Source organism: Necator americanus, chromosome III (genome assembly GCF_031761385.1).
Source record: "Necator americanus strain Aroian chromosome III, whole genome shotgun sequence".
Taxonomy (NCBI): Eukaryota; Metazoa; Nematoda; class Chromadorea; order Rhabditida; family Ancylostomatidae; genus Necator; species Necator americanus.
In genome coordinates, this window is record NC_087373.1 from 5,638,344 (window position 1) to 5,652,937 (window position 14,594).

The 14,594-nt window shown below is 41.5% G+C and overlaps 1 protein-coding gene across 1 annotated transcript; it reads right to left on the reverse strand.

Annotated features, from left to right (window-relative positions):
* Positions 1 to 1,128: 1,128 nt before the first annotated feature.
* Positions 1,129 to 12,955, reverse strand: RB195_008691 (uncharacterized protein; the record flags this gene model as incomplete). The annotated part of the gene is made up of 13 exons (XM_013452267.2): positions 1,129 to 1,221; positions 2,923 to 3,057; positions 3,611 to 4,017; positions 4,428 to 4,572; positions 4,639 to 4,730; positions 4,811 to 4,922; positions 4,995 to 5,123; positions 5,184 to 5,318; positions 6,108 to 6,247; positions 6,299 to 6,459; positions 6,952 to 7,033; positions 8,036 to 8,112; positions 12,900 to 12,955. 13 exons carry the CDS (start codon positions 12,953 to 12,955, stop codon positions 1,129 to 1,131), a joined length of 1,764 nt encoding a protein of 587 aa, XP_013307721.2.
* Positions 12,956 to 14,594: the final 1,639 nt, after the last annotated feature.

Genomic DNA, 14,594 nt, shown 5'->3' on the forward strand with positions numbered 1-14,594 from the left:
ATTTATTACGCACGAATTCTTATCTGAATAAGCATTCAGAAGGGTGAAAATGTGCTAAAATCTCGAATTTAAATATGGAAATCTGTACTTATTGTCAACTGATACAACGTCCTAATACACTAAGCCGTTTACTTTGGTTCGTTTTTTTTTCGTTAATTTTGAAATAAGCGCATTAAGAAAGTGAAGATATGCCAAAATCTCGATTTTCACGGTCGTTTTCAACTGGTACAACATCCCAATAAACTAAGCGAGTACTACGAAATATAGTTGGTTTAAAACGTCATCAAGTACGGTGCAATTGCGTAGGTGGCTGCGCTCACCGAAATGTGGTGTAGCGTAGCGGGGATGAATCGAGAGAGGATGCTTGCTAGCAACATTCCTCGCTGCACTTGATGGTCCCACCTCAATTCCAACCGCTTTCGCCACCATGCCGCTACGAGTGCAGCCTCCTACGCAATTGCACCGTACCTCACGCCGTTGTAATCCTACTATAGACGATTGTGTGCTGAGAGTTTTCATTCGCGCGACTGTATGCTGTTGTGAAGTGCAAGTCGAACGCTAGGCAAAGAAACACTTTAAATTTTCTCCATTTCTTTTCTTCTTGATTTAACGATTGTGATGAACTGGTAGATAAACACAAATATAGGATTTATTCTCTACTGATACATAGTGAATCGACCGCATTTTCCTGAAAAAATCAAATTGAAAAAAAAGGAAAAAAGACCTATGGAAATAGAGCAGCAAAGTAAGACTTTTGAAAAACAACATTCAAACACATCACTGGAGCATTGTTGAAAATCGTTAAATGCACTAATAATATATCTACAAATATTTGGAAAAGTAGGGCGAAGACAGTCACGAATGGATTTTTGACAATTTGCGTAATAACCGTAACTACAGACCCTGTAAAGGTCTTCACGTGCACGCACACATACACAAAGTTACAACGTCACGTAGAAAATAACAACGTTAGTTACTTATGGGAACAATGATAATAGACGTAGAGGAAGAGGGAAATAATATTTCCAGAGACTGAACGCGTTTAACAACTTATTATATGTTATCGTAAATTCAGTACAAACGTCACATAACCGGAGCATATAGATTAAATGGAAGTTAATTGGATCCTCATTGATTGAGTCGCTCCTTTTCGGGTGGTGCATTGCTTCGTTGACCGCCATGAACAGTACTGTACTTGTTCCCGTTGGAGGTTTTCGTTTCCTACAAAAGGCAATGATTTGAGGTTTAATGTTATTACCGGTTTTTTTTTTTACAAATACTCATTATTCATTGTTCGGATAAGCTCATACCTATAGTAAAGTATGAGTTTCTAAGCAAAACCATCTCTTCTTCTCTAAAATAGTCGGAGATAGGAAAATGTGGCTTAGATAAAGTTTGCGTCAGCATCTGGCCTCTCTGCATAATTCCGTTACGTAGTGCTATATCGAATGAAACGAGCGAGAACTGGTCCCCTGGATTTCGGCGATGAACGAAGCTCGTCCATTGGTCCTTTCGTATGTGTACTTTTGTGGCAACACATTCCCAATGCTCTGCACGGTGCGGAAAAATACAGAAAAAAAAGAGAAATGAACCAATAACACCAAAAAGAGGACCACTTCTCGTCACAGAAAAAAGAAACCCAAATCTCGGCTATGTACTATCGGTTTCCAACCCAGAAATGAAACATTATGTGAACGATAGTCCGTACGAGAAAAACTGTGCTACTCACTATGGATTCCGCATAAATCAATTGTTCGTTTTCGTCCTTTTCAGACATATCGTACTTGTCTTCTGATTCTCTTATTTTCTTGCCGCGCTCCAAGTACAAGAAATGCGACGAATCACATTTTGGCTGCGTACCAGCGCTGACTATTGCTGGTTACCAAATTTCACGCTTTGCCCTACTGGCTTAGGGCCTATGGTGACTGACCTCGCAAAATTCACCGAGGCCGGAGGTGTAGTGTTGGTGCAACTTTTAGAAGTATAGAGTTAAAGTTTAAAGGCATCACCTCACGAATCTGAGGTGGTGCAGATTTCAGGTGGAGTATTCGTATATGGAATGGGAGACTATGGAGAGGGGGTGATTCCGTCCATTTGTTCCTAATTGCCGTAAAAAACGGCTCGGAAGATGCGGCGCCGCACAAGGCTGGCGCGCTCCAGTCGAACTCCTTGTGGAGAAAAGTGCGCCAGAACGCCCGAAGACGTATCTTTCGGGCCGTTTTCTGCGGGAATTAGGAAGAAATGAACGGAATCACACTCCCCTCCATGATCTACTAACCCATATACGAATACTCTACCTGAAATCCGTACCACCTCAGATTCGTGGGGTGATGTATTTAATAGTTTAGGTAAGGGAAGTCGCTCTGTTCGTAGTTTCTCGCCCCACCGTCATTCGCTACAGTATCGCTGAACGCGTGTTAACTCGTTCTTCTGTCGCTCTGTGGCGTCACACGCCGCGGTGCTCGATCAATATTCATCTGTTGGCAATGGCGCGGTCGAACTTCTCTATTGCGGGAACTGTGAACTAACCGGGCAAGCTTTAGCGTCTTGTTTTTTTTTTATTGTCATTGTAGTTGTGTGTTTTATTTCGTCGTATCTATGTGTTATTTGTTAGCGTTTGTAGGGTACAGTTTCGTTGGGAGCGCGGGGCACTCAGTGGCGCCTTTATTTCCCGAAGCTCTAACTTACTTTTTTCTCTTAGTAACTTAAGTTTACATGTCATAGATCCTCTAGGACTAATGCTTATGCCTTAGGGCCCCGATTGATTTGATTATTTACTTTGAAAAATAAGGGCGCCACTGAGTGCTCCCCTCAACGACATTATACTTCGTTTGTACTCTTTATGACAGAGATTTGGTAATTAGGTGTGAAGTATTACAAGTAATTTTATGAATATGTTGTAAGCATGTATGTATGGATTACCTTCTTACAGCAACATCGCTTACGGAATGCGCAAACGCCTATAATAAATACTAGGCAAACGACGATCGTGACGCCGAATACCCATCGTGCCAACATTCCTTTGTCTTTCATAATCTGCTCCATAAATGGTAGATCCTGCAAGACGTTAGGTTTTCAGATTTTGGGTATGTTTACCAGATTTGGATATCTCTTGATTTAAAGGCAACGTATCATAAAATTGACGTAGTGTGGATGCCTGATGCAAAATACAGAGTTTAGGATGTAGATTATGAATGTGATCGTGACCCCACTCAAGTCCCCTACTCGAATTTAAAAAAAAAAACTGCGTTTGTCCTTACGAGGTGGTTAGAACGAGCCATCTTGTACACGCTCCGGTTCCCTCAGCTCAGCTAAGGTTCCTTTTCGTTGTTTTTACTTTTTTTTTACGAATAAGCTACTGAAAAGACCTCATTGATTCTCGACCGCTCCCTCCACCGTGGATGCGACCCGCACATAAGAGTGCCGCATTTTCACGTACCTCCTAGGAGCAACCGTTGTTTTCCACTTTGTTTTTCAGGACTAGAAGAAACTGAGCGGGCTCACGATCGCAACCGTAATCTACACCATGAGTTTTATGTTTTCCGTCAGATTTTCACACTACATCAATTTCTGATACGCTGCCTTTAATAATGTATTGGAATAACCGTACCTCATCGTCGTCATCTTGTTCATCGTCATCCTCATTGTCATCTCCTTCACGACTGTCATTTTCCTCAGCATTATCCTCTCCTGATTTTTGCCCTACCTTTTCATCATCGCTATCATTGTTGTCATCGTTGTCATCTTGGTCGTGGTGTTTCATTTTTGTGGGATCTGCACTATCTTCTTCGTTATTGTCATCATCCTTATCCTTGTTATCATCACCGTCTCCATCTTCTCCTGATTTCTGCTGATCTTTGTCGTCTTCATCACCATCTTTGTCCTGTTCTTTATCGTCGTCATCATCATCATGTTTGCTGTCATCTTTGTCTTCATTGTCGTTCTTTTTGTTTTCATCATTGCCGTCGGTTTCATCGTCGTCATCGTTGCCTGATATTATGGCCTCGATAGTTTTTTCTGAAATGGTTACTTATAAAGAACGTATAGTAGCCCCGTTATAGTGTTCACTTCACGAATGTATAGCCAATATAACCGATAATTCTTTGCCTGGAAGACTGCGCATTTTCGCCCTGTCCTTCATTCTGCTCCAAGCGCATGCGCAATGCGATCGTGTAGGGAAAGATCTCTACCGACGCCTCTAGTCTTGTTTGGATATCTTATTTTTAGATCAAACAGGGTTGTTTGGAAGAAAATCTGGTAGTAACAGTAAGAATCATTAGCGGATGGATAGGGTGGATTAACCGCTGTGAGATGTTCTAACTGGAGAGATTTTCTATTGGAAATGATACTCTATGTGCTAGTTCGGAAAAAAAGAATAAGTAAATACATGAAAATGAATGTATTGAGCATACGGCTGGTCATCTCACCTTCTTCTTCGTTCATCTTGTCATCGTCGTCCTTTTCTCCATCGTTCTTATCATCCTTATCGGTTTTTGACTCGGCAACATCTCCATCGTCATTCTTGTCGTCATCTTTGTCGTCATCCTTTTTGTCATCTTTGTTCTCATCCTCCTGAAAGGATGAATAGCAGATGTCAATTTCGCGATGGTATTGCAGCACAACTAAAACACTGTTTACTTCCTCTTGTTTGTCTTCTCGCTGCTTTTCTTCTTCGAAAAAGTCCGTTCCTCCTTGTTCTTCACTTACATCTGCATCTTCATCTTCGGTGTCTAGAACAAAAAAAATTGTGTAGGCCAGTAGATAGGCTTAGAGAAACATTTTTATGTTTGAAAAAAAGCGAAAAACCAGCCTGTTGGTGTCGGAAGTATCGCAGGAGTCACCCCATCTGTCTTCAAATCATATTTGAGAATCTCAGACTCTACCGATGTCTTCACATCGTGGATCATATCATCAGGATGAGTCTGAATCCGAGAGTACTTTAGCTGCCTTCTGGTCGAAGTACGGTAAGGCTATGTGCCTGTCCTTCTGCATACCTTGGCTTGAAGTTGACGTGGTCGGTCCACATCGACGATATAGTAAACCTGAACTTCCGTGGCATCGCCGAAAAGTTCCCGGTCGATCTCCACCTCTTCTGGGAGGTCTTCATCGTATTGATCGTAGTTCTGAAAGGGGTTTTTATGGTCACTTGAGAATGTTTAAACGTGTTTTTCTATTCAACTTACTTCGCTGTGCTCATATTCTTCTTCTTTTCCATCTTCATCCGCTCCAGGAACTGTCATGTTCAACGAGATCGCGTTGTTGCATAAATGTACACCGTCTTCCGAAGAGGTTACGGTACCTTCGCAGTGTTCCGGTGACTGTAATTGCATGGCTGGGAACGGTTATAATAGTTTATTTTAATAGTGCATAATCTCGTATGGTCCAAGGTTTGGTAGTGGAGTGCAGTCTCCTTGTTTAGGAGTAGTTTTTTTTTCTAATTTTTAGAATAATCCTTTGTTCGGCTAATTCTATCTCATTATTGGCTCGTGCTCATTCCCAACGAACCAGATTGTCGTAGAGGAATTAGGAGGTACTTTTAGGGTTGCACTCACACATAAGCCAGTTTAAAGTACTCTCTTCATTGGAGTACGATGTGTCCACAAACCACGGAATATTCGAAAATAAATGCGGCAATAGTGGCTTCATGGTCTTAGATTAGCGCTGAGGCACCATTTCCGCAGATGGAGAACACGGTACGTCTATTACAGTACACTATTTGAATGATGTTTTTGCACAATTTTTTTCTAATGAAATGTGGGTAAATTCTAATGCAATTTGAGTTTTGACCACAAATTCCTTTGAATCCATAGTATCTTTAGAGGTATCATCCCACGAATTTGGGGTTGTACGGGTTTCAGGTAGGTAATTCCTGTACGGGGTTGTAGATTGTGGGAAGAAGGGGATTCTGTTCATCTCTCCCTGTCTCAGTATAAACAGACGACCCTGGAACGCTGTTTCTTACGACGTCCTCTATTGAGGCGCGCCACCTGCGATTCGTCCGAATGGGTTTTCGACGAATTGCAGGCGGGAGGGCGTGAGGTGATGCCTTTAAGAAGTGTGTTGTTGTTTTGTGTATTGAAACTAGGTCGTAAGTTCCAACGACTAACCTTTACAGCGAAATCGTAGTGGAACGTAAGATTTTCTAGAGTCAACTGACGCCAATAAGGCTCCAACCAGAACGGGTCAATAGTAAAAATCACTGACGTCTTCTCGCTGACGGCTAGTGGGCGTGGTGGAGCTTGTAGAGCTGCAATTGGACGAGTTAGCTGTAGCACTATCCACAAAAGGAAGGACTCACCGCTCAGGTAGCATACGTTATATCGTTTCATAGTGATGTTTGCTGGATGTTTTGTCTCTTCGAGTCGATTGTGGCAGTTTGCTGGCACAGAATGGGAGCACGAACATGGATTGTTCCCATCGATACGACTCGCACGCGTCGGTCGTATTCCCATACAGACGCTTAACTTATAGAGAATCAAGAAATTAGTCGAATATTGATCCTCAAACTAATATCCCTGCAAAAAAATGCCTTTAGAAGGAACAGTTTTCAACTAGAATCGTGAGTCAAAGTGTGGTTGCCACAAAATTCAATCCTACAGGCTCTTCTCGAAATTGTTTTGTAACCTATGATGGATAGCAATGTACATACTAAGGATAAATGACACAGAAAACAGGATCAGATTAGTAAGAAAAAAGAGAATGTGGGATGGAGGGCGTGAGTCTATAACAACGGAAAAGGGAGTGTGAATGCCGATAAGCTAAAAGACTGCGTTCGTTTAGACAGTCCTGAGCTTCTGCGCTTCTAAAAACTGTGAAGGGAAACGCTAAAATGCTACTTTGTTTCCAAGAAGATGTCTACAATTCAGGTGTGGCTGCAGACGAGAACAAACGACAAGAAGCGGGTTTGACAAGGACTTTTAATAGGGTACAGAAGGTGAAGAAATGAATTACCTGTAACCATTTGCAGTGCACTGTTGACAGTCGACACACTGTTCCGTATTGAGTGAGTCTTCATTTACCAAACTTTTAACTCCTGAAAAAACGAAGGGTTGTTTCTAAGTCTGCGAATTTTTCGAATGGAGAGGTTTAGGTATACGAAATGAGGTTAACAATACTCTAGTGCTTTAATATTATTTTATGATGGAATGACGACGCACTTCACATCGTTCTGACCTGACTATACTGGCAAACAGAAAGAATCTTGCTTACTGTACTTACTATTGCTACTATTTTTTATTACTATTACTTATTATTACTTACTCGAACACCCTGCTATGCTATTTTTGTCCAGATCAAATGTGGGATTTAAATGGGCGGTAAGAACTATTATGTGCTAATGACTCGAGGTCCCAAACAGGTCCTCATCGCCTTTGCTTTGTCTTTTGGCTTTTCAATTCTTTTCAATAGTAAATGTGAAGGGGTCCAACATTTTTTTTTAACTGAGACGTCGCTAATCTGGTTGTTTATTAGATCTTGAGTTAGAAATACGCAACTTCTAATGGACGTTATACTACTTCTACTACTTGTCACCCAAAGGTGATGCTTCTACCAAAAAGAAGAAGTCCTAGAACTACCTGGAGATGCCTTATAAACTTTGCACACTTTCAGTTCACTATGTCCACCCTTGAATAACTCTCCTCTTTTAAAACAAATACGTAGGTGGTCCTTTCATAAAAACTCTGGCAAATTCTCTTTGTGCTTGTTGAACGAGGAATTTATGTGTGGATCGCGTGTTCCGGACAGATGCAACACATTCCTTCAATGACGATCATTTGAGAGTAATTAATGCAGTGGAGAGGAAGACAAAGATCATGTGGCTCATACTTCAATACAGTTTAAAGAAAAGAATCTGAGGAGAGTTTTCTCGCGGTTCGAAATTCTTAATTTTTCGGAACTAATTCAAATTTTTGATCTAAAAACAACTACTGTATGGTACAAAATAGATAGATTTATCGTCATTTGTCAGAGGATTGATCGATGAATCGATCTGCTGAAAGTTTAGTGTTTGTGAATAGATTTCGGTAGCGGTGCTCACCATTATCAAAGGCTGTTTCGGGACACAGCAGGTCGACGCATTCCCGATCGAATTCAGTCTGTCGAACAGCGAATGCACTGAAGTTACAGAAAAGTGATCAATATCAATCAATGGAAAACAACACTTGTCTCCTGGGGGTGCTTTAGAGACAACCTACTTTTTCTTACTTGAATATTCTCGCTATCTGGTCTTGTAGTGCAAAATAAGTATGAATTAAGTTATGCTATAGTGTATTTTCATGGTCTCAGAGCACCTTTGGTTTCAAATTCCGTCAATCAACCTCTTATCATTTAATCTCACGAGTTTTTTTCTTCCACACAGGTAGAGACATAGCGAAACGTATAAAAATCGTTCATATACAGAGACATTTGTGAGTAGTATTCCATTCCCGACATTTTGGGACCTCCAGACAGAATACTTTCTGAACGGATAAAATTCCTCTGAGGTGCTTGAAGTTATCGAGAAAAGTAAGTTATGTTTCTGGTTCAACATCTCTACCGTTTTTTTTTCTCTCGCCTCTTCTCTCTCTTTCTTCGCTCTTCTCACCATGACCTCACAACCACGTCAAACTGTTATATTGTATGCCCTCAACATTCTATGACAGACGATGGAAATCTGTGGCAGTAAGGACTACAGTATTTCTTCGACAGCTGGTGCAATGTTAACAGCATATGTACACACATACACAGTTGGGAGATGAAAGAGTCTCTTTCGCCTCTGACACCTGTCAGAGCGGATATGTGGGTATATGTGATACAGCTACTAAAAGTACAACTGAAACTATGTGCTTATTGCTTATTACAAATGAACAAGACCATTGGAAACAACACCGGAGGGCATAAAGTAGCGGATAGTGCATAGATGTAGAGGAGTTCTCCATATATTGTCTTGGGATTAATTTCTTGTAAAAATTTTTAAAGGTGGGTAACTACATAGATAGAATGAAAAGAAAAACTTAGGCTTGCGACTCCTTCGTATGCCGTAGTGGTATCCTTGAAAGAAATGTCGAGGTTGGCTAGCACTTCTGAGAATTGCTATGTTAAACTTGGCTGTTAGAACTAAGCTCATACTCAGTCGAACCGCAACGAGAATACAAGTAGCGCTTGACAGATGTAGAAAAGTTCTTCAAATTAGTTCTCTTTGGATTCTTTTTCGTTTGTTCTCAAGTTAGTTGGTCATAAGAAAATTTAATAGTGAGTAGTTAAATTATGTTAAAAAAACTTAGGTTAGGAATATAAAACGTAAATATTAGTCCTCGTTATGTCAAAATATCTGCTCACTTTATGAACTGGCTATGCATACACGACGTCACCGATGCAGTCGTAGCGGGCTTACTGTCCTAGTCCTTTTGCGTCACATTATTTTACTCATAAAGGTTGGATGTTGCCGTTCTATATGTCGGTATTGTCTTCGATATTCCGAAACTACCACGATCGTGTTTCCAAACTGAGGGAAAGGCGTATCGAGAGAGTGTATCCTTTAGAGAGAAAGTTAGTGGAGGCGTAAGGTCTATTTTCCTTTTCTTTTTTTTTCTTTTTGATTTGTTTGGAAAATTGATTGCGTCAAAGTAGTTAGGATGTGCATATCCTTCACCCTGAAGTGTTTGATGACAGTGTTTACCTGGTTGAAGCTAAGATCGGTGCTGCACCCCCGACGCCAGCCCATGTTGACCCCAGTCGAAAGCCGTCCTTCCTGCGAGTATGATTTCAATTTCCTGCCTTTTGTCTCGCATCTGTGTCCTCAGGTTTTCTCTCTTTTTTTTTAAGCGATCCAGGTTATAATTTTCCTCACCGGGAGTCGAATGGCTGAGTGCTAGCGGCAGCTGAGTTATTTGCTCAGCGCTATGCTAAACCCTCCTATTATTTGCTCATGTTGAAACAGGCGTGGGCAGCTCCTCCCGCCAGTCTCACCGCGCAGCCATGTTTCAAAGTGCGACGCTGTGCTGCTGTGGCCAGAGTCGATGAGAAACTTGAGACATAATGATTTGATGACGACGACGACGACGACGATAGCGGTGGAGTGCCTTGGTTGACGTCATTGCCGGCTGTCTCGAAAATGTCTGACGATGGATCGCTTGAAAGGTCTTTTTTCCAGCGAAAGTCAACATTAAGAGCTTCTTTTTGACGGGTGTTCTGAAATTTCCTCAAGGAAGAGAGTGTGAAAGTGTGCAAATGTATTTATAAATGTGCTGCATGTATTTGCCGTGGAATATTGGAGGGAGGAGTGCTGCGCGAACAAAATCGAGTCCTTTACATCTACAGCAGATGAACGGAGCTGGCGCTCACAAATTATGCACCGCAAGACCTCTACTTCGATACCGATGGATGGGTTAAGGAGCAGCATCAATCTAATAGATTGTTTGCACCTAGTGGTGTGTGGACTTGAAGCTGTGGGCTAAATTTCGTGCTAACTGCAGATCAGCACAATTCCACTGGAGCAATGACCTCTGTATGCACGTTGGCATCGTCCTCCTATTTTAACGTTTGCAACAAATAGGTTCATGGCTATTGAAAAAAAAAAACAAGCAAAACAGTTATAATCATGCTAAATGAAAGCTATGGATCTGTAGGTCATAGTAACTATAGTAGAATCTGACTGAGGTTAAACAGTAACCCACCGGTTCAACAAAGTCCGTTCTACCTAGATGCTTGACCAGTAATAACCAAAGTGATCAAGATTAGTGGGGTGTGTATGGTTGTGGCTCCGAACTGACATTTTAGTCGCAATGGGAGCTTTCCGATAACCTATTTGATTTCTGATTATAAATTTGTAGTCCATCGCGCTGGGATACATAAAGTTAGGTGCTGAGTCGATTGATCTCCTGTTTAGATTTTCATAGGTAACTCAAAGGAACATAAACAAAGTGTACTGTCATCTTTTATCAAGAGTTAGAAAATCACGGAAGCTGCTCTTCCTCGTTTCAATAGCTTATCTTTCACAAGAAAGAAGAGTTTGAGTGGTAGTTTCGTGTTCCTGTGAAGATCCAACTTAAATTGTATGAAGTCGGTGAAAATGTCCAGAACAATGAATTTTACGTGAGGACGTGAGGAACATATCTGTTTTTTCTACCTAAGACGGTCTCTTGATTTTGGGGTTTACCGTAGTGTAGTGGGCGGCTGTAGCGCAGTAGGTAAGAGGTTCGCCTGTTTGCAAGATCGGAGGTTCGAATCCGCTCTAAGCGCCTAACATGTCCTTCATCCCTCCGGGTTCGATAAATCAGTACCAGACTTGTTTAAAAAATAAAAAACAGTGACAAGACACATCGGCTAGAGCCCGCAGGTCATTGTATAAGCTAGTTACACGTTCGCGAACCTCCAACGATTCAGAGTTGAAGTGAACGTGGTGGCGCCCCAAGCGCGTTGATTAACGTCAGACACTTTATCCATTTCATCCTTTATCGTAGTATAATGAACCTCTATCCAGCCGAGGTTATTAATGATTAACTATTTAATAGAGGCGGCTTCTAGGTTTATTATAGAACCTGCGCAATAAATTTTCGTAGTGTATTCGGCATCAGTACATGTGTAAATCATCATTGTTAAGCGGGAGTGTTCGCGCGCTAATTGTACCGCACAAATTTGATGTGCTTGTTCCCGTAAAGGTGCTTTACTATCCTTGGATTGCATATCAGTTTGGAAATTGAAATTGAAGAGGTGACATTAGAGGGGGAAAAGAAAAAAAGAAGAAATGAAAAGGATCTATCTGTGAAGCGGTTACGGCGAAAATCAGAAAAACAGTTCTCAACCTAAAGCTTTGTTGCTGATGCTAGAATGCACATGCTTATGTGTACTTAGCATCAAATTTCCTTTATTCTAAAATAAGGGGACCCTCGCGGTGATATTGTCTACCATTAAAATTATCTGACCTTTTTCACATGTGGTGACCTATATTAGTGATTCTTTTTCTCCCACAAACGTAGACAAGCGGCTATTTAGCGGCAGTATCTCATACAAGGTGGTCTACAAAGGTTATCGGAAAGTATTTTTTACTAACGGTAGGATGAAAAATGGCACAGAAGAATTCATTTGGAGCTATTTGCCAAGCTAACCGCAGATACACCTCTACAGCAGATGATGGTATTTTCTGCGATTCGAAAGAGTTTAAGCATTAGAGTGCGCGACTATGATATAAAAACCATGTTAACCGAAAGAAATTTGTACGCATGTAATTCATTCAATATGTTGCAAAACGGGCGGGCGTAGTGTGGCGGTTAGAGGCTCCGCTTCCTGCACGATCGATCAGAAGTTTGAATCCGTCCTAGTGCTCACCAAGCCTTTCATCCCGGGGGTTGATAAATTGGTACAGAGACCTGTCTGGGAGGATAAAAACATTAACATGACACATCGGCTAGCCACCGCAAGTCATTGTATAGGCTAGTTACACGTTCGTGAACCTCAAGCGATTCTGAATTGAAGTGAACGTGGGGCCGCATCCAAAGCGGGTTGATTAACGACAGACACACTCTCACACCTGTTGCAAATTCTGTGTTAGTGCTGCGGAAATCGCGAATTAATATTTTGCTGCGGCAGATTCGTCATTTTATCAAGTTATAAGGTTTACTAAAGTCTTGTGGCAGAAGTGAGATATTGATGGTGGGATTTCTATCGGCTACGGAAACTCAGAACGGCTTCTCCCTCCCAATTCGATGAAATACATGACCTACTGAGAGGACAAATTCAAAGCAAATATTCTATATCGCTACAAGAAAATGCTGTTTTGGTTTGTTATTTCGACAATGACTGAATTGAATGAATACTTACAATCCAAGAATGGTTGTTGTTGTAAAAATTGGGATTCCAAAAGTGAAATTTTTTAAAATGAAAATTATGAAAATAATCAGAAAGAATTAAAATATGAGGTTTACCTGCCTATCGGCGCGGAAACCGCCAACACACCAACGCCCAACCACCAGGACAGCATTAAGCCGCTGGAAGGCTGAAATTTGAGACATTCCTTTAGCGGAGAATGCATAGAGAGCGGAGACTAAGCAACACACAGCCCGAAGGCCTGCGCCAGCTACTGCCCGCTGCTTTACCATAACCGGCAATTCTGACGTCATACAAATACTAACAGAAAGAATGCTCGCGCTGTGCGCGGCACGTTTAACGAGCTGGCAAACAGCCAAAATGAAACTTGAGCTTCAGCAGCTCTAACAGACAGTAAGTATGCAGTGGAGTAGGCAGAGATGGTGGTGGATGCAGTGAACAAATCGAAACACATACGCGTACACGGACTGGTGGAACAGAGAGGGACGAACATTTACGGACACAAAAGTACATTCATCTTTATTCGTGTACACTAGAAGTTTCTTTTCCCTTCTTTTCTTCTCCTTTGGCGCAATTTAAAGGGAAAAGAAATTTTTTCTTTCGTATTTTTGGTAACTGTTTTTTGGCTAAACGAAATATGATTATTGACAATCAAAGATTGTCTGGTCTGTCGACATTGTCAGTGAGTGTTTTTAAGAGGAGTAAGAAGGAATCCGTGAAGAAATGCTATGAATAATGAGAGCCCTACATTTCCGAATAGTGTTTTTTAATCACTTGCTTTTTCTTAACGGGTATCTTTGCTTTCTCCTACAACGGAGACATCGTACCGAAGAAGAAAATGTTCATTTAAAAAATTGCACAAAGTAAATACCAACTTATGATGGGTGACTTCTTCCTTTTTGAAGTAGACTGACAGGTGGCACATACGCGTTGTGTGGTTATGGCACAAATTTCGTCTTTGGTTTTGAAATTTTTTGTTTAAAAAAAGATGAGTGGAAGTGCTGGGAAACATCCTTTACGACATATTCAGATAACTGTAGAAGAAAAGTCTCGTATGAGTTGTCTAGCGGGTACCGGTTCTATTCAGCACAATAGAAAGCGGTCACTGGAATAATAATCGTTGCAAACCTAAGGCCAAACAATAAACCATTATATAGCCTCATTAATTACTGCGAAGTCCAACCCGCTTACTAAGCTCCGCCCGTATTACTCACATGCGATAATTTAAAAGTCAGAAAGAAGTTGAGCTTATTAATTAAAGGATTTATGGCAAACCTTGAACTTGTGAGTATGCCTGAGAGTTAAGCAATGAGTTCTGCCATGAAATAAGCGTAGAATGCGTGAAGTTGAAAAATGGAAAAGAAGAAAATGCATTAGGTTGGCAACTTATTTTTTTAGCACCTTGGAACTCAGGTAAAAGCTATGTGGTTCGAGAAGCTTTCTATCTAAAAATGCTCGAAACCCCCGCGTCCCTGTATGCCACCGTTGTGATGGAAATGTGTCGACGTCATTTCCGAGTGATCTTTTCCTCGAGTGGAAGCAACGTCAAAATGTACGTCAGACGGCTCCCAACATCAAAGAGGCGTTGAGTACCAGTGCCCACGCTACCATCAACAAGTGGTTCCACCGCTTCGACGAGGGGAACGTCTTTTCGACGACTTGCCACACTCAAGACACGGGGACTGGGTCCCGAACTCGCAGGGAATACTTTGGCGGAAGTAGTTGCCCCAGACGGTCGACGCCACAGTCCACACGAAGCAGCTCCGTGGCCGGTACAATCCGAGAAAAGCGAC